This window comes from Carcharhinus amblyrhynchos, chromosome 5 (assembly GCF_965287045.1).
Source record: "Carcharhinus amblyrhynchos chromosome 5, sCarAmb.v2.hapA, whole genome shotgun sequence".
NCBI lineage: Eukaryota > Metazoa > Chordata > Chondrichthyes > Carcharhiniformes > Carcharhinidae > Carcharhinus > Carcharhinus amblyrhynchos.
In genome coordinates, this window is record NC_137328.1 from 74,763,745 (window position 1) to 74,784,495 (window position 20,751).

Sequence of the window (20,751 nt, forward strand, 5' to 3'; positions counted from 1 at the left end):
TTTACAAGTAGCGATTTTAGATGGCCTGTTTGGCTACACTGTGAAAATCCCCAGCCCTACAACCAAGAACTGGTGAAAACAATAGATCAGCACAAAAGGCTATTGATTTTGCAAAGTGCCATAACAATTACAAAGAACAAAGAAAATTACAGCACAGGAACATGCCCTTCGGCCCTCCAAGCCTGCACCGACCATGCTGCCTGACTTAACTGAAACCCCCTACGCTTCCGGGGACCGTATCCCTCTATTCCCATCTCATTCATGTACTTGTCAAGATGCCCCTCAAAGGTCACTATAGCATCCACTTCTGCTACCTTCCCTGGCAACCCACCACTCTGAGCAAAAAGTCTGCCTTGTTCATCTATTTTAAAACTTGCCCCTCGCACCTTCAACCTATGCCCCCTAGAAATTGACCCTTCCACCCTGGGAAAAAGCTTCTGACTATCCATTCCGTCCATGCCTCTTATGATCTTGTAGACTTCTATCAGGTCTCCCCTTAACCTCTGTCGCTCCAGTGAGAACGAAATATTACTAAAATATATTACTAAAATATATCTTAAGAAACTCTAGATTTGATTGTTTTAGTCCAACTTGGATCAGACAAGAGGCAGGCACTATGGGTGGAATTGTCCCAAAAACGTTCTAAGTGCCGAATTTGCATAAAAACTTGAGTAAATGCTGTTGCTTTTTTCAGCTAATTTTCAAAATGAATCTCCCACATTCTGTACATCACAGAGTGCCCTAACATGAATCTTATTAAAAATCAGTGGGCGGGACCTATATCCGCTGGAGAGGCTGGCAGCACAGCGCTGTGTGGGCCACTGCACATGCGCCAATCTGTCAGAGCGGAGATCAGCACATGCACACTAGCCCACACTACTGCTTTCCCAATCGCTGGCCAGCCCCACAACCCCACCTCTGATTCCCCCCAATCGCTGGACTCCCAGATATGTCCGAGCCAGCCCCCTCCCCACCACCCACTTCTCCCCAACCTCCACCCCTCTGCCACGCAGTCCCGATCTCTCGCTTCCACAACCACCACCCCCACCACCACCACCACCCCCACATCCCCCTCCCCCCCCATCCCATCCTCTCCCCCCCCCATCCTCTCCCCCCCATCCTCTCCCCCCCATCCTCTCCCCCCCCATCCTCTTCCCCCCCCATCCTCTTCCCCCCCATCCTCTTCCCCCCCCATCCTCTCTCTCCCCCCCATCCTCTCTCCCCCCCCCCATCCTCTCTCCCCCCCCCCATCCTCTCTCCCCCGCCCCATCCTCTCTCCCCCGCCCCATCCTCTCTCCCCCCCCCATCCTCTCTCCCCCCCCCATCCTCTCTCCCCCCCCCCCCATCCTCTCTCCCCCCCCCCATCCTCTCTCCCCCCCCCCATCCTCTCTCCCCCCCCCATCCTCTCTCCCCCCCCCCATCCTCTCTCCCCCCCCCCCATCCTCTCTCCCCCCCCCCATCCTCTCTCCCCCCCCCATCCTCTCTCCCCCCCCCATCCTCTCCTCCCCCCCCCCATCCTCTCTCCCCCCCCCCATCCTCTCTCCCCCCCCCATCCTCTCTCCCCCCCCCCCATCCTCTCTCCCCCCCCCCATCCTCTCTCCCCCCCCCCATCCTCTCTCCCCCCCCCCATCCTCTCTCCCCCCCCCCATCCTCTCTCCCCCCCCCCATCCTCTCTCCCCCCCCCCCATCCTCTCTCCCCCCCCCCCCATCCTCTCTCCCCCCCCCCCATCCTCTCTCCCCCCCCACCATCCTCTCTCCCCCCCCCCATCCTCTCTCCCCCCCCCCCCATCCTCTCTCCCCCCCCCATCCTCTCTCCCCCCCCCATCCTCTCTCCCCCCCCCCATCCTCTCTCCCCCCCCCCATCCTCTCTCCCCCCCCTCATCCTCTCTCCCCCCCCATCCTCTCCCCCCCATCCTACAGCTGCAACCATCACCCTGCCAACAGTCCAGACTGCCTCACCCACCTCGATGTTCAGCCCCAATCTCTGGCCTCCCTCCCTCTGTCACTGATCCAAAGTGCAGAATGGCAGCAGGACCTCCCATCTATCTACCCCACCAAAGGCCCTGCCCCCTTGCCACTGCCCATTCCCCAGTGAGCAGAGTCAAGGCGCTCCTTGTGCATTGCCACTTTAGCCTTTGGGTAGTACCAGGAGGCCAGGCTGACGATGTGCCCAGGGGCCTTCCTTATCCTGACCTACTGGGGGGCCTCCGTGGCCACCCCCCTTTCAGTCCAACTGGGTTTGGTTATCAGCACCCCACTTCTGGGGAGCTGTTATAAACTCTGCTGGAGTGAACCACTCCTGGCGATGGGGGAGGGGGGGCTAAATTATTTAAATAATGATATTTAAATAAATATGCTCCACACCAATTTCTGGCGTGGAGTGGATGGTGCCAGCAATCCAGCGGCCGGAGATGCGCAGAGACTGTGGCGCCCAACGGAAGCCCGCTACACGGCCTCCACTTATGTTTCCTGGCTGGCAGCACAGCAGGCTCAGAGGATCACCCCCCCCCCCCCCGTTTCACATTTGCTGCATTAAAGAAGGCTAATCTTCTCAACGTCCAAGATGAACCTCATTTTCATAATTGTGGTGAGATCCTGATTCACATTGGATTAGATACTGGAAGCCTGACAGAAGGAGAAAGGACAACCTGTCTTAAAAACCTTGAATTGAAGTAATTGCTTAGGTTTGGGTCAAAAACACTCAACTCTTTAAAAACTTAAATGGTTATTTTTAGAAATTCTCTGTTTTGTGCATTTTTTTAAATCTCACTTAAGGCTCTAGTTCATAATTTGCTGCATTAAATTTTATCTGTGCATTCTACCAATTTATGTCCTCTTAAAGACACAGTTAACTGCATTTGATGTTTTGTATTCTATTTTTGTATCATCTACAAATTTTAACATACCCAAGTCTAGAAGAAAGATAATATAAAATCTGATTTAATAACCCCAGTGATTCATAGAATCCTTACAGTGCAGAAGGAGGCCATTTGGTCCATCCAGTCTGCACTGATTTTTTGATAGAGCATCTTACTGAGGCTCACACCTCGCCTCTCCCCATAATCCCACATATTTATCTCGCTAATCCATCTAACCTCCACATTCTTAGGACACTGAGACAGTTTAGCATGGCCAATCCACCTAAGCTGAACATCTTTGGATCATGGGAGGAAACTGGAGCACCTGGAGGAAATCCACATAGACACGAGAAGATTGTGCAAACTCCACACAGACAGTCATCAAAGCTGTAATTGAACCTGGGACTCTGCCACTGTGAGGCAGCAGTGTTAACCACTGTACCACCCATGCCAAGAATCAATTGTTTTCAATGGAAATCAGACCTACTACAAAGAACACTTGAACAAGATGCAACAATGAAAAGTTGGGGGTAATTGAAAGCTCAAATATCATAGTGCAAATCCCTTAAGATTTGCGCATTTGTTGCGTAACAAAACTGCCTGCCATCTGCACACGAACTGTAACGAGGCAGCGGATGTGAGAAGGAAACTTCAGTGAGGAAATTGGGATGAGACAATAGTAGCCAAGCAACATTCATGAAGCTGACGAGGAGATCAACCTTACCTCTTGATAAAAGTTCTTATCATTGACGAACTGGGCCATTAAAGACATTGAGTCGGGGAAAGGGTGAGGGAACCTCCGGTAATGAGGAAGGTACAGAGCCAGTTATCACTGACTGGATGGGTAGCAGTTATAACTAGGCAAAACATCACAGTCATTACGTAGAACGGAGAACCGTTTGGACTGGATAGCAAGATGGAAACAATGAGAATTGAGAAAAACACAAATAATACCAAGTAATTTATGCTGTATTTTTTAACGAAATAAAGTGATGTTTAATTCAAATGAACATTACATAATTTATCTGATGCAGCAAATCACCTAAACCATACAGCACCCTGATATAACAATCTTTCCTTGTTGGTCCCAAGGTATTTGATACACATATATGCCCCCTAGTGCTCAGTGTTATAAACACAGTTCCTCTCATTTATACATTGATTATCCGTCTCTGTTTTGTGTCCTTTTGTCAATTTCTTTGCCATGCTGCCACATTCTTTAAAACTGCGTGGCTTAATTTTCTAAGAAAAATCCTCTGTAGTACCTTATAAAAAACTTTATTGCAGACAAGTGAATAAACTTTGTCCCTTCATCTCCAAGGAATAAGGCTAAAGAGTTGGCCTGTTTGAGATGTTTAAGATACTAGATGAATATTCTAATACACTGGGGAAAAACCTTCTCTTTAATGGGAAGAACCCAGAAAAGGGAACTAAATCTTTATTTAAAGAGCAAGCTGCTTATAAATGAACACAGGCAGAAAAAATAGGCAAAACATTTTAATACTGTAAATCAACTATGCTTCTAAAATATTCTGAAATGGTCACCTGAGGCCAGCCCTTACCTTCATGTGGACAGGAAGAAATGGAAGAGCAGCAGGAAAAAGAGGAAGTAAGGAAGAGCAACTCAACCAGTCCCTTGCCTGATGCATACTTGTGCTTGTTGATCACCCTCCGAATATCCCTCTAATGTACCCTCTTTTCTCTGTGTAAATCCAATCTCTGAGCTGATGTTTGCTGGGTGTTGCCTTCCTCTTCTTGTGATATGTTATAGCACTTTACGTTTGCTGTACCTGAAGTGGAAGAGATGGGCAAGGGTTAGCATTTAGCAGAGAAAGATGATAATCATGCAAAACACTTGTACTTTGACATAGAGTGTGTGTAGAGGGTGATAGAAACAAAGAAGGAAAATGAGACCAAAGTATGAGGAAATTCTGAGAGATATTTGTTCTGTTCTGTCCGGTTGCAATGGCCATAACTCATAGAATCCCTATAGTGTTGAAGGACACCATTTGGTCCATTGAGTCTGCACTGATTCTTACCCAGGTTTACCCCGTAATTCCATACCACGTACTTAATCCAGTCCCATCTATTATATATTCTGAATAATGACACTGGTTACAGGGATAAGTTAGAATGGGATACAGAGAACATTGAAAAAACTTTTGATCCCCGCAGTCTGTTCAGGATCATTTCCATCCCATACTGCCTCACAACATTTCCTGTCCTGTGAGTGATCCTGTAAGTACTTATTCTTCTGATTGACTCTCAAGCTCCTTTTACAATGTTGACTATTAGACCACCTTCACTGAGAAGAGATTGAGACGCAAAAGAAAGAATGTGGCCCAAATTCAAATTTAATAGAGCCTTTGCATTCAATTATACATAGTAAAGAATGAAGAAAACATTATGGTGTTATCCACTGCTACAAGATGTTCTCCCTGCTCTACCTCCCGGTAGCCCATTCACTAAACGATTAAACAAAACAAATAGAATTCCGGAGAGAAACCCTTTGCTCTGAGGTAATTTTGATATTACATTATCTTTAAATAGCCTAAATCCAAAGTGTTCTGGGCTGATGCTTATCTTTGGCTCTAGTTTCCGCTTTTAAGACTGAACAGCATCAAATATTCAATTATATTCAGGCAACGACTTGTATTTATTTACACAGCATCTTTAACATTGTAAAGCATCCTGCGGTTCTTCACAGCAGCGTTATCAAAGCAATTGACAGAAATCCACATGAGAAGATGGTAGGGCAGGTGTGAGGGGAAAGAAGAGTTTAGAGAGGAAATTCCAGAGTTCATGGTCCAGGGAGCTGAAAGGATGATTGCCAATGGTGAAGCAATTCAATTTGCGGATGTACAAGAGGCCAGAGTATGAGAAGAGAGAGCTCAGTGAGTTGTAGGACTGGATTATAAAGATAAGACAGGTCGAGGCTATGAGGGATTTGTAAACAAGGACAAGAATTTTACAAGTAGGGTGTTGCCAGACTGGAGAACGTGTATATCAGTGAGCACAGGGTGATAGCTGAACAGGACTTGGTATGTGTTAGGATACAGGGATCTAAATTTCGGATGAGTTTGTGTTCACAGGAGGTAGAAGGTGGGAAACCAGCCAGGAGAACATTGTAATAGACAAGTCTGGACATTGTTATGGTCGTGTCATATATCTGTGAGATGTATGTGGAAGATGGTCTACTTTTAAAAAGCTGCATGGAATTTAGCTTCATAAAATGGGCTCCAAAGGGTCAGGTGATTTATTCTGTGGTTTCTGTACTGAAAATGATTAACTCGCACCTGACCATGTCACTGGCAAAAGAGAAAGGAATTGAAGAAACTTAAGAGGCTAAAATACAACAAGCCCCCAGGTCCTATTAGCCTACACCTTGAGTAGGTGGCACACAAAAGGTAAAAATGTAGAGGCACAGTCTCAGGATAAGGGGCTGAGAGGAGGAGAAATTTTGTGAATCTGTAGAATTCTCTACCCCAAGGTGTTGTGAGATAACAGATCTTTGGTAACTCAGGGAATCAAAGGATGTGGGGAATTGGCAGGAAAGTGGGGTTACAATCCAAATTCAGCAACGGTTGTATACAATGGCAGAGCAGGCTCGACAGGCCACGTGGTCCACTTCTGCTCCTACTTCTTGTGCACTTGAAAATCATTAAGATGTAAATATCCATTTTGGGGACCTTCACTGAAAAGATATCAAGCTGTAAGATCACTTGTGGGATCTCCCATTACTATTGTCTGGATAGTTACAGAAACTTACATTTTATGGTTGCCCCAGTCTTGGTGGCTGAAATCTAATAAAAAGGTTGCAATTGCACATTTTATCACAGCTGTGAACTGTATCAAACACCCTCCATTGTGTGGAAAATTGATTAGGTATCAATCCATTGTGTGAACAATGGAAAATCAATACTGTTATTGCAAGACAGAAACTGACTAGAGGTAGCAAATATATTATTTATTCTAAGAAAACAGCCAATGAAAACAGCCTGGAATGCAAAAACCAGAGGAAATCCATCTGGCCTAGCAGAAGAGAAGACTGTTTTCTGACATTTATTAGAGAAGTGGAACTAATTCATTTTACCTGTAAGATTATATTTCCTCAGTACGGAGGCTTGATCACAACTTTGACTAAAAAGCTAGAAACCTTAATGGCTTGGAATACCATTGTGCGTGCTCGTGCATGTGTGCAGTTTCAATGTCCGATGGACAAATCCCCAACACTGGGAACCCTATAAAAATCTGATTTAAACTGGAGAGGTATTAACAGAATAATTACCCAGGAAATGTTAGAAAGATTAAAACCATTTCTGACTCCTGATAGTACTGTTCCCCGACCCCCGCCAATGGATTTCCTCCCCCCACAATACCTTTTATCCCTTATGACACCAACACAAACCCTCCCAACTTCTGATTACCTTCTTGACACCCCAACAACTATCCCAACTCTGAAACTTCCACCCACCCCTTAACTTGCCTCCTAACACCCTGACAGCCTCCACTCCTCAAACTGACCACCTTATCCCTGACCCATCCTATCCCCTGACCAAGACTACGCCCCCATCCTATCTCCTCCCCTGTCCCTACCCTCTTTCCTCCTCCCCCTTCCACCCCACAATTCCTACCTTCCTATCCTAGCCTCCTCTCTCCCCATTCCCATTTTATCCACTAACCCTAAATATTTACCTTCTCCCTGGCTTGTCAAATTGACTGGGACCTTTACGGTAGCTGCTTTATGGCAGCTAGTGCTGTATCAAGGAAGTTGTGGCTTCATATCCTCCAAATCTGCTGCTCTGCACTGAAGGCCTCAGGAACCTGTCATGCTGCACATTTCTCTCCAGGCCCAAATTGGAAGGTGGGGCAGGAAATATACAGCACCCCTCTGAGCTAAGTGAAAAGGTGAGGAATAGCAATCCGAATGTGCTTACCCCTCCTCGGAAGTTCTGGCCCAATATATTTTAATGGTACATGAAAGCTTAACATTGCTCAGGGCTCTGGTTCTGCAATCGCATGAAAGTATTCATCCTCATTCGGAAACTAGAACAGATTCTTTGTATTACAGTATAATTGGGGACCATGTTAAAGTGAGGGATATGCTCCAGTGCTATCATCAATATAGAAATCATTCACATCAGAAACTAGAAATACACAGGACATCAGTCAACATCTACGCTTTTGCACTATCTGTAATTTTTATTATATGTTATTATAGAGCATGTGATTTGTTAGGTAGAGGTCCTGTTATGGGCACTGCTGTATTTACTGTGTACTGTGGAGTTTAATTGTCCTGAAATTTGAGATTTCTCATCTCCTTAGCTCTAAGGTAACCAAACAGGAAGCCAGTCCAAATACACAAACCAAAACCAGTGCACCATGGGAAGAAAACGGTCCCCAAAGGTAAGAAGACATTGATTAACTTCACCAATTAACTTTTACTGCCCTGACAGTAATGCTTCTTCATCCTTGTGTACTGAAATTACTAGTCATTCTCTTAACTAGTCACCAATTTACCTGAATGCTGTTGGAAGCTTTACTTCTGACAAATTAGATCTTTTACCAAAATTTTTGATTTTTTTGTCTTTCTTTGGCACAGAGTAGTTTAAAGCCTACTAAAAGTCATGACTATTGTTCCACATATAATTAAATCCAGTCCCTTTATAAACAGGTGATGTTCTGTGGAATAAACAGGTGTGGGGGAGAATTTTAACCTAAAATAAAGGGTGGGTTTGGGTCAGGTCAGTGGATGGAAAAGAGTCTAAAATTTTAAATGGCCCCAACCTGGCTCCCTCCACTGTTATTGAAGATGGGCAGGAGACCATCTGTTCCAAATATGACAATGAGGTTGCAACCTTCATTGTCATTCAGCTTTTTGAATTTAACTGTTGTTGGCCAAGTTTTTTGAGCCTTCGGGAACCCAGGGACTCGGTGAGGATTTGGAGGATCCTTGAGGTAAGAGCCTTTGCAACTACCTGCTGAATCCAGTGTATCTGCTGAGAAACCCGTCCAATAACACACCCTGCCTCCTAAAAACTTCCCCTTGAGGCCATTTACTCCATCAAGCTGAGGCCTCCTATTTCACCCCGAGGCCTCACATGACTCCTTCCCTCTCCCCCCGCCCCCCCCAACAGCCTCCAATCCCTCCCCCCCGCCCCCCCCAGCCTCCAATCCCTCACCGTCCCCAAAGACCTCTGCCCTCTTTCCGCTGAAGCCTCTGACTTCCCCTCATATCTCAGATGCCCCTGAGGCCTCCAACACCCCCAACTCCAAAGGCTCTGATTCCCCACCTCTGACCAATCTGTGCCTCCAGACTTACCTGATGCTGTGGCTGCACAGACCAGCTCCCTATCCAACTAGTAGCCATCCTGTGGAGCATTTACAACTCTGGAAGATGTGGAGGATATTCCAATTTCTGACTTCCCCACAGTTTTCAGACCTATGCACTCTTGGGACACTCAAGTTAAAATCCAGGCCATTATGTCTCCTTCCTGCCTCCATCATAAAACAAAACACCACAAGATTTTTAGCTCTCAATCTGTTCCCAAGTCATTGTATCTGAAAAAAGATCACACACGTGCATTGCTGAAGTTATTAAAATACCAAATGCACTTTTTAATATTAAGTCTCATCATCATGTACTGAATTGTCTTTTTCAGTGGATTGTATATTTCTCCAAGCGAACGCAACAAATCACCAAAATTCCCTCATCCTAAACGACGGACTCCTTCTGGTGGTAGTGATCATGAGTCGAGCCAGCCTGGCAGGCGATGGTAGGAATTGATATGTTTTAAGTGATTGATTCTGTTGCAGTTTTGAAGAATGCCTGGCATATCCAAGATCTGGAGCCCATGTGATCCCCACCACATCCCTGCTCCCCCAAGAAACTCCCCTGCTTGGGATACACACAAAGTGCATGTTACTCAAAATCATCCTATCGCTTTCTATTTCTGAGTTGTCATCATAAGCTGGCTCTTCCCGACAGCTATCTGGTAAGAAGTCTCACAATAACTAGTGGGCAAGGTTTTAGAAAAAATTATTAGGGATAGGATTTATAGTTATTTGGAGAGTAATGAATTGATTGGAGATAGTCAGCATGGTTTTGTAGCGGGTAGATCGTGCCTTACTAACCTTATTGAGTTTTTTGAGAAAGTGACCAAAGAGGTGGGTGGGGGTAAGGCAGTTGACGTGGTATATATGGATTTTAGTAAGGCGTTTGATAAGGTTCACCATGGAAGGCTTCTAATTGGATCAGGAATTGGCTAGCAGATAGGAGACAGAGGGTGGTGGTTGATGGTAAATATTCGTCATGGAGTTCAGTTACGAGTGGTGTGCCTCAGGGATCTGTTTTGGGGCCACTGCTGTTTGTAATTTTTATTAATGATCTGGATGAGGGTATAGTTGGGTGGATTAGTAAATTTGCTGATGACACCAAAGTCGGAGGAGTGGTAGATAGTGAGGAAGGGTGTCATAGTTTGCAGGGAGACTTGGACAGGTTGCAGAGCTGGGCCGAGAGGTGGCGGATGGAGTTTAATGCGGAGAAGTGTGAGGTAATTCACTTTGGTAGGAATAACAGATGTGTCGAGTATAGGGCTAACGGGAGGACTCTGAATAGTGTGGATGAACAGAGGGATCTAGGTGTATGCGTACATAGATCCCTGAAAGTTGGGAATCAAGTAGATAAGGTTGTTAAGAAGGCATACGGTGTCTTGGCGTTTATTGGTAGGGGGATTGAACTTAAAGAGTCGCGGCGTCATGTTGCAACTGTACACAACTCTGGTGCGGCCGCACTTGGAGTATTGTGTGCAGTTCTGGTCCCCACATTATAGGAAGGATGTGGAGGCTTTGGAGAGGGTGCAGAGGAGGTTTACCAGGATGTTGCGTGGTATGGAGGGGAAGTCCTATGAGGAGAGACTGAGGGATTTGGGGTTGTTTTCATTAGAAAGAAGGCGGCTAAGAGGGGATCTTATTGAAACATATAAGATGATTAGAGGTTTAGATAGGGTGGATAGTGATAGCCTTTTTCCTCGGATGGAGAAAGCTAGCACGAGGGGGCATGGCTTTAAATTAAGGGGGGGTAGTTATAGGACGGATGTCAGGGGTAGGTTCTTTACCCAGAGGGTGGTGAGGGATTGGAATGCCCTGCCTGCTGCAGTTGTAAATGCGCCTCGTTTGGGGGCGTTTAAGAGATCCGTGGATAGGTTTATGGACGGAAAGGGAGTAGTTTAGGTTAGAGGGTCATTGTTTTTTAACTGGTCGGCGCAACATCATGGGCCGAAGGGCCTGTTCTGCGCTGTAATGTTCTATGTTCTAATACCAGGTTAAAGTCCAACAGGTTTATTTGGAATCACGAGTTTTTGGAGGGCTGAGCCTTTATTAGGTGAACTCCGAAAACTCGTAATTCCAAATAAACCTGTTGGACTTTAACCTGGTGTTGTGAGACTTCCTACTGTGCCCACCCCAGTCCAACGCCGGCACTTCCACATCATGACCACAAATACCTGACACATAACAGGGTATCCAGAAGCAGCAGAACAAAATCAATGTGTTAAACCTTTCAGAAAGTAAATATAACTCTTTGAAGATAACCGCAGGTTAGTACATTGCTGTGGAACTAGTGGTACTGAAGTGGTGGGCAGAATCATCCCCTCCTGGCTGTGGTGGGAGATATGGTGGGATGAAATCAAACTGTTTCCTGACGGTGAGAAATGGCAGAGTGAACTTGCGATCCTGACTGTCATGGTGGGTTCACGACGGGTTGCTGTTCCCCACTGAAGCTCGTCGGGATTTGAATTTGCATGTCATGCATGCTAGTTAAAATACTCCCTCCCCCCACCCCGGGATGGGGGGGGGGGGGATGGTGATGGTGGGGCTGTTGGGTTGGACTCACGTTGGTCCAATTCACAACCAGACAAATCTGTACACGTGGCAAGACAGTTAAAAGCACTTACCCAAGAAGCCATGGTCTGGTACAGCGAAGGAAGATGAAGAGGATCACAACAGACATCTCCAGATGCTGAAAGATGCCCTCATAAGAACAGGATATGGTGCTTGACTCATCGATCGACAGTTCCGACACACCACAGTGAAAAACCGCACCAACCTCCTCAGAAGACAAACATGGGACACGGTGGACAGAGTACCCTTCGTCGTCCAGTACTTTCTCTCCTCCAGAGCCTTCAACATGTCATTGATGAAGACAACCATCTTGCCAAGGCTATCCCCATACCCCCACTTCTTGCCTTCAAACAACTGCACAACCTCAAACAGACCATTGTCTGCAGCAAACTACCCAGCCTTCAGGAGAACAGTGACCACGACACCATACAACCCTGCCACAGCAACCTCTGCAAGACATGCCGGATCATTGACACAGGTGCCACCATCTCACATGAGAACACCATCCACCAGGTACGCAGTACATACTCTTGCAACTTGGCCAACGTTGCCTACCTGATACACTGCAGGAAAGGATGTCCTGAGGCATGGTACATTGGGGAGACCATGCAGACGCTACGACAACGGATGAATGAACTCCACTCGACAATCACCAGGCAATAGTGTTCTCTTACTTTTGAGGAACGCTTCATCAATCACAGGCATTCAGCCTCTGATCTTCGGGTAAGCGTTCTCCAAGGCGGCCTTCATGACAACGCAGAACCGCTGAGCAGTAACTGACAGCCAAGTTCTGCACACATGAGGGCGGTCTCAACAGGGATCTTGGGTTCATGTCATACTATCTGTAACCCCCACAACTTGCCTAGGCTTGCAAAATCTGACTATCTGTTCTGGCTGGAGACAATACACATCTCTCTAACCTGTGCTTAACCCTCTCTGCACTCACATTGTCTGTACCATTAAGACTTGATTACCTGTAAAGACTCACATTCCAACCATTATTTTGTAAATTAAGTTTGTGTCTATATATGCCCTGTTTGTGAACACAACTCCCACTCACTTGATGGAAGAGCAGTGCTCTGAAAGCTTGTGGCTTGTGCTATCAAATAAACCTGTTGGACTTTAACCTGGTGTGGTGAGACTTCTCACAGTGAAGGACACATGACTCCAGATGTGGTGCATCCTGAGGAATAGGAAAATGAGTGACAGCTTTGCCTGCCTCACATCACACAGAATATCACCCTCTGGTTCCAATTTTCAGAGATTAATCATTCTTCGTCGTGGGATGCTGAGAGGACACCAACTTCTCCATTGACACAGTCACAATCACAATCCTCCCTTGCCAGCTTAACAACGTGTTGCTCAGATTGTGTGATGGCTAGATCTTGGGCATGCCCCCATCATCATCATCTCCTTTGGCCTATTGTGTGCTATCTTCCCCTGAATGAGAACAGTTGGGTGGATTATAAGCACTTCTGTTGCAGGAGCAGATTACATACTGCCAGTTTTGTGGCTAATACGTGGCCTTCTGATACTCCAAAGCCTATCCAGCACAAACAGGCAAGTGAGGAGTTTGAGGGAATACTGTCTACTTGCTGGATGAGCATAGCTCCAACAGCACTCAGAAATCTGGACACCATCCAGGACGAAGTAGGCTGCTTGATTGGCACCCCATCAGCGCCCTCAGTATTCAGGCTCTTCACCATCAACCCGTAGTGGCAGCTGTGTGTGCTGTGTGCACTGCTGCTAGTCTCTTCAGAGCCCCCTCCAGACTTGCAAACTCTAGCAGCTAGGAGGACAAGGTAGTACACCAAAACCATGGGTTCAGCAGATTTTGCAAGTTGCCCCCTGCTCCAAACCCCCCCTCCCCAACACCCCCAGCCACACACCACCCCCACTGTCCCACATTGCCCCCACTCCCCTACCAATAATCAATAATGGCTGGGCCTTCAGTGTGGCTGCGTCAGCACCCTGGAGTTGCCTTCCTACCAACTGGCCACCTGGACTGCAATGGATCATTGAGACAGCATTATAGCACCGTCTTAAGGTCTTTTAAGGATGGGTCACACAGATGGCCTTGCCATTGACACCCACATCCCATGATGTAGAGATGCCGGCGTTGGACTTTGGGGGTAAACACAGTAAGAAGTCTCATGACACCAGGTTAAAGTCCAACCAGTTTATTTGATAGTAAACCCACAAGCTTTCGGGGTTTGCCCCTTCGTCAGGTGATTGGAGAGTTCTGCTCTCAGACAGAGCATATAACAGCGCACACAGTTTACAGATTACTGATTAGAATGCGAGTCTTTACAGCTAACCTGCTATTCAAGTCTTAAAGATGCAGACAGTGTGAGTGGAGAGCGCATTAGGCATAGGTTAAAGAGATGTGTATTGTCTCCAGACAGTACAGTAAATGAGGTTTTGCAAATCCAGGCAAGTCAGGGGGTTACAGATAGTGCGACATGAACCCAAGATACTGATTGATGCCGTCCTCGTGTGCAGAACTTGGCTATGTAGCCAATATATAGCCAATACAGCCAATATATAGCCAAGTTCTGCACACGAGGACGGCCTCAACCGGGATCTTGGGTTCGTGTCGCACTATCTGTAACCCCCATGACTTGCCTGGGTTTGTAAAACCTCACTTTACTGTACTGTCTGGAGACAGTCCTTCCTTAGACTAGGAGACTAAAACTGCACACAATACTCAAGGTGTGGCTTCACCACAGCCCTGGATAACTACAGTAAGACACCTTTACTCCTATACTTAAATCCTCTTGCTATGAAGGCGAGCATGCCATTAGCTTTTGGAAAAATTCCAGCCACAGAGTGGGAAGAGGCACATGCTTAGCATAACACTCACTCAGGCCCCAATAAGGACCATGTTGAGCAGTGACCGTGGCATTTCCCAGCTGAGGCTGAAGAAGAATATTGATGAGGGCACAGTCCCCATAGCTTCCTAATGACTCATTAGCTACACTGGCATTAGTAATAGACTGGGAACAGCTGCACATTTGACTGTATATTTTCATGCCGCACAATAGAGGAGAAAAAAGAACGAAATGACAGAAAATGTAAGAAAACTATTCGCAGAATGATTTGCTTCATGAGAAAATGAAGTTTCAGAAAACAACATTTTTTATTGGAAAATAAATTTACAAAATTTAGAGCTATAAATGTTGAGTGTTAAATCTGCCAGTCACTGCTATTTACCATGTTGTTTTGTTATATAACTCCCTCTTGCTAGTGTGCAGCTGAAACTACATGATTAAACTGGGCAGATGTCATGGAAGAAAGGCAATGCAACATCAAGAAAATTAATGTTGGAATAAAGTATATATGCACGTGGTATACAAAGTGAATGAGTAAGGACTGATGAAAGATAATTTTTGGAACTTGAAACTAGCTGAAGGTATTAGAGGCTGCTGTTCTTTCCGTTAGGTAGTTTACCAAGTAATATTGATTTGTTTTCACCATAGGGACTGGAGCAGCTTCGCATCACAAGTCAAATTAGATTGGCCTGACTAGCATTCCTTAAATCTTGAAGTTGAAAGTGGAACCAGCAAACACTGATGCCGATAAAATGGGCCACATCTTGTTTGTGATTATTCTAGCAATCGAGATTGTGATTTCAAATCTCATTGTGGCCACTTAGATTTAATAAATCTGAACATTTGGGGATTAGCACAAAGAAGATAATTATGAAAGATGCCATGGGAGTAAAAACACAAATCGTTCATTAATGCCTTTTAGATAAGGAAACCTGCTGCCTCCTGGTTCAGCCTGCTTATGACTTGAGCATCTTCATTGTAATATGTTGCCACCCGCCTTATTTTGTGGGATGCATCTTTTATTAGAGCTACAAGAAAACAGTAAGATGAATATGTTAGGTAATGGAGGATGCGGTCAGGCAGGGTAATGTTGTGTGCAACATGAAGTAAGAAGCCTTGTGCAGTGTCTCAAAGAATAATGATGGACTTTAAACATTTTAAAGGGTCAGGTCCACAGCTGCTCCCTTTTGGGCCAACCCTAATGCAGCACAGGAAGAGGACACTCAGCCCATCATGCCTGCACCAGCCATTTAAAAGAACTATTCAGTTTAATTCCATGCCCCTACTTTTCCTCATATTCCTGTAATTTTTTTTACTCTAAACAGTTAACCCAGTTTTCTTTTGAAGATTATTACTGAATCTACCTTTATCACCCTTTCAGGCAAACCATTCCAGATTTTAGAACTCATTGTTTAAAAATATCCTCATGTCACCTTCTGGCTCTTTTCCAGTTAGCTTAAATCTGTGTCCTCTGGTTACTGGCCCTTCTGCCTTATTGATTCTACAATGTTTTTGAACATTAAATTTCCCCTTAACTTCCTCTGCTGTAAAGGGCAAACCCCAATTCTATGCAGACCTACATTTCTATGTGTAAAAACCCTAGCGTATAGCTTCCTTGGTGACGGAAGCTTTGTTCACTGCAAGTGTTTGGTGTAGAAGGAAAAAACAAATGTAATTTGATTTCAACTTGTTTGAACCAACCAGGAAGAACCAAAACAATGGAGAGGATATAGATCCAAAGCAACAAAAGAGAAGGTAGGCTATTTTAAAAAGTTGCCACAATGCACATTACTGCTGGAAAATGCATAGTGCAAAATGTAATGTCATTGCTGATTTCCTTGTGATTGTTTGTGTATGCTCCAAGAAAAATTTGCTTTTTCAATTATTAGAACATAAGAACATAAGAACATAAGAAATAGGAGCAGGAGTAGGCCATCTAGCCTTTCGAGCCTGCCCCGCCATTCAATAAGATCATGGCTGATCTGTCGTGGCTCAGTTCCACTTTCCCGCCCTCTCCCCATAACCCTTAATCCCCTCTCTTATCAAGAACCCATCAACCTGCTTCTTAAAAATATTTAGCGAGGCAGCCTCCACCACTTCAACGGGCAGAGAATTCCAGAGATTCACCACCCTTTGAGTGAAGAAGTTCCTCCTCAACTCCGTTCTAAACCGCCTCCCCTTTATCTTGAGGCTGTGCCCCCTAGTCCTACTGTCTTTTTTGAGCGGGAAGAGTCTCTCCACCTCTATCCTATCCATCCCATTCATCATCTTATACGTCTCAATGAGATCTCCCCTCATTCTTCTAAACTCTAACGAGTACAAGCCCAGTTTATTCAGCCTCTCCTCATAGCTCAATCCCCTCAACACAGCAAGTTAGGCTAAAGTTATAAAATCATAACCTTCAACTGAATGATCAACTTCTAAATTTTGTACCAAAAAGGTTTCCAAGCAACAGCTTTCAAGTTATTCTTTTAAAATGAATGTTCTCTGTTTCTTGCTTTGCTGATGTGATGTTTAGAGAACTTTCGTGATACGCCAAGCTTCAGATCACGCATTTGTGAATTTAAATTCACCTCCTTGAAAATGCTTTACACCATCCAGGGAAAAGATATAGGGCAGGACTTTCCAGCCACGCTCGCTCCAGTCCAGAAAATCCTACCTGAGGTTAACAAACCTTTGCATGGTCTGTGTCCCTCCCACTATGAGTCCCATGAGGGGCAGGATGGGAAAATTCCACCCATAGCACCAAAAATTTGTAGAAGTCAAAAAAATTAAGTTGTTTAACCTCATAAAGAGAACAATCCAAAGTGTTTATTTTAGGTGGTAGGTAGAGCTTCATAACTTACGACAAATAACTCAGTATTTCAGCTGCTGACTGGGCCTCTGATTTGTTGTTGGTGGATTTATTTTCCTATCAGTAACTCCCAGTGATGAGCAGCAAAACCATCCATCACCAGATTGACCTGATCCACATCGAGCACGATTGGATTCCACTCTCTCTCCTGCCTAAACTGTTCACAAAGCCAGTATCAGCTTGGAAAGCTAGGAATCCCAGGTTTCCTGACTCCATTGCTAACTATTTCCTTACACCTCTTCCTCCCTCAACAATCACCTCCAGAAATTACAAAGCAGTTATTGTAATGATATTTTAACCACTTCCCAATTCAATGGTTTTTTTTTAAACCATACGTGACTACATTTTTCTTTAAGATGCAGGGCAGCATTTTCTCATTTTTGACTGAGTGCCAGCTCAGGCAGGAAAGGTAGTGCACTGCTTGACAGCTCCACCTCCGGCAAGAAATCCTGGAGGCAGATCCCACAAAGCCCATCCTGCCAGCAGGGTCGCCTAATAGAAAAATAACTCAAAATAAAAATAGGACCGCCCCCCGTGGACATGAGAACACCCCTCCTCCCCAATGGACACAGGATCCCCTCCCACAATGAGATACAGACTACACACCTCCGAGGGAACCTCCCCGCTCTGAACCTTCCTGATGAAAGTCCACCAACTTTGCACCTGGCAGTGCCTCTGCCAGGATACAGCGTGGGCATGACTCTCTCACCACTGGAGATTGTATTTAGCTTTGTACCTCCCTGTGGATTCTGTTCACCAGTTTCCCATTTGCAAAAATCAGCCAGGAACCCTGGCGGAACGTTTGTGCATGGGGGGAGTTTCCAGTGTTGAGGCTCGCTAATTATTTGAAACGGAATTCAAATGGGGTTCTTGTCATTGCAGAAACCTTGTTATGACACTGGTGGGAGCGGGGACGAACAAGCAATGAAATCCCACTGGAATGAAGGCCATTTTGGATTTTCCCCTTGATTCTGTGCCTCTGCCGCTATTCCCATCCAAACATTGGGGTGGAAAATCCTTCCCTCCCCACAGTGATTAAATCCTTCTTATGAAAAGAAGGATCCATCAGCAACTTTTCATACAGTCATTTTTAATTCCTACTGTATCCCAAAACAGATTGGTCAAGGAAGTAATGTTCACAACACCTATAACTGCCTATAACCTTTTTATTAGCTTTTAAGCAGATCCTGGAGATTGTTTCCAGCATGGTGCCTCCTACAGGGGAACAATGGCAAATAACAATGTGACTCTCCAACTGATCAAGTTGAAGAATCTCTATTATGAGTCTAAACCAGAAAATATAAATTGAAACATTTAATTCGTATTAAAGTATATGTATAAAATTCAAAATGAGAAAGAAAAATTGGATTAAGAGAGATTTAAAAAAAGACAGAAGGAAAAAATAAAAACTATTAACCCCCTTCAATAATAATTAAATTCTGAGAGTATGAGATGCCTCATTTATAAAAATCAATTTTCAGTTGTCTGAGAGGTTATTTGACAGTAATTAAGAGTTATCGCACCATTGATAATACACACATTTACCAGCCCTAACTTTTTCTGGCATATTTAAGGACAAGTACAGTCATTCCAACCCTTTAGAACATAAGAACTAGGAACAGGAGTTGGCTATCTGGCCTCTCGAGCCTGCTCCACCATTCAATAAGGTCATGGCTGATCTTTGTGGACTCAGCTCCACTTACCCACCTGCTCACCATAACCCTTAATTCCTTTACTGTTCAAAAATGTATCTATCCTTGTCTTAAAAACATTCAGTGAGATAGCTTCAACTGCTTCACTGGGATTCACAACCCTTTGTGTGAAGAAGTTTCTTCTCAACTCAGTCTTAAATCTGCTCCCCCTTACTTTGAGGCTATGCCCGCTAGTTCTAGTTTCACCTGCCAGTGGAAACAACTTCCCTACTTCTATCTTATCTATTCCCTTCATAATCTTTTATGTTTCTATAAGATCTCCCCTCATTCTCCTGAATTCCAATGAATGTAGCCTTGGTCTCTCCTCATAAGACAACCCTCTCAATTCTGGAGTCAATTTATTGAATCTCCTCCAGTGCCGATGTATCCTTTCTCAAGTAAGGAAACCAAAACTGTACACAGTACTCCAGGTGTGGCCTCACCAGCGCTTTATACAGCTGCAACATAACCTCATTGTTTTAAAACTCCATCCTTCTAGCAATAAAGGACAAAATTCCATTTGCCTTCTTAATTACCTGCTGCACATGCAAATCAACTCCTTGAGATTCCTGCACAAGGATACCCAGGTCCATCTGCACAGCAGCATCCTGCAATTTTTACCATTTAAATAATAGTCCATTTTGCTGTTATTCCTACCAAAGTGGATGACCTCACATTTACCAACATTGTACTCCATCTGCCAGACCCTCGCCCACTCACTTAGACTAGCTATTTCTCTTCGCAGACTTCCAGCGTCCTCTGCACACTTTGCTCTGCCACTCACCTTAGTGTCATCTGCAAATTTTGACACACTACACTTAGTCCCCAACTCCAAATCATCTATGTGAATAGTAAACAATTGTGGTCCCAACACTGATCCCTGAGGCAAAGGGAATCACTGATTGCCAAACAGAAAAACACCCATTTACCCCCACTCTTTGCTTTCTGTTAGTTAACCAATCCTCTATCCATGCTAATACATTACCCGTAACACCTTTATCTTATGTAGCCGCCTTTGGTGCGGCACCTTGTCACATGCCTTCTGGAAATTCAGATACACCACATCCACAGGTTCCTCATTACATGTCCACTGCACTTGTAATTTCTCAAAGAATTCCACCAAATTAGTCAAACATGTCCTCCCCTTTATGAACCATGCTGTGCCTTACCAATGGGACAATTTATATCCAGATGTCTTGCTATTTCTTCCTTGATGATAGATTCAAGCATTTTCCCTACTACAGAAGTTAAGCTAACCGGTCTATAGTTACCTGCTGTTTGTCTATCTCCTTTTTCAAACAGTGGCATCACATTTGCTGTTTTCCAATCTGTGGGAGCCACCCCAGAGTCCAGTGAATTTTGGTAAATTACCACTAGTGCATTTGCTATTTCTCCCGCCATCTCTTTTAGTGCCCTGGGATGCGTTCCATTAGGACCAGGAGACTTGTCTACTTTTAACCCCCTTATCTTGCCCAACACTGCCCCTTTTGTGATAATGATAATTTCTAGATCCTCACCTGTCCAGGCCTTCCTGTCATCAGTTTTTAGCATGTTATTTGTGTCTTCCACTGTGAAGACCGACACAAAATACGTGTTCAATGCCTCAGCCATTTTCT

The 20,751-nt window shown here is 44.9% G+C and overlaps 1 protein-coding gene across 4 annotated transcripts in view; it reads left to right on the forward strand.

The window, feature by feature from the left end:
• Nucleotides 1-20,751, forward strand: part of epb41l4a (erythrocyte membrane protein band 4.1 like 4A) — a 189,400-nt gene that overhangs the window by 144,324 nt on the left and 24,325 nt on the right. For all 4 annotated transcript variants that reach the window (XM_080189021.1, XM_080189022.1, XM_080189023.1 and 1 more), the window contains exons 15-17: nt 8,184-8,264; nt 9,521-9,634; nt 16,295-16,345. In XM_080189021.1, the coding sequence (XP_080045147.1) occupies nt 8,184-8,264; nt 9,521-9,634; nt 16,295-16,345 (246 nt within the window). The remainder of the gene's footprint in view (nt 1-8,183; nt 8,265-9,520; nt 9,635-16,294; nt 16,346-20,751) is intronic.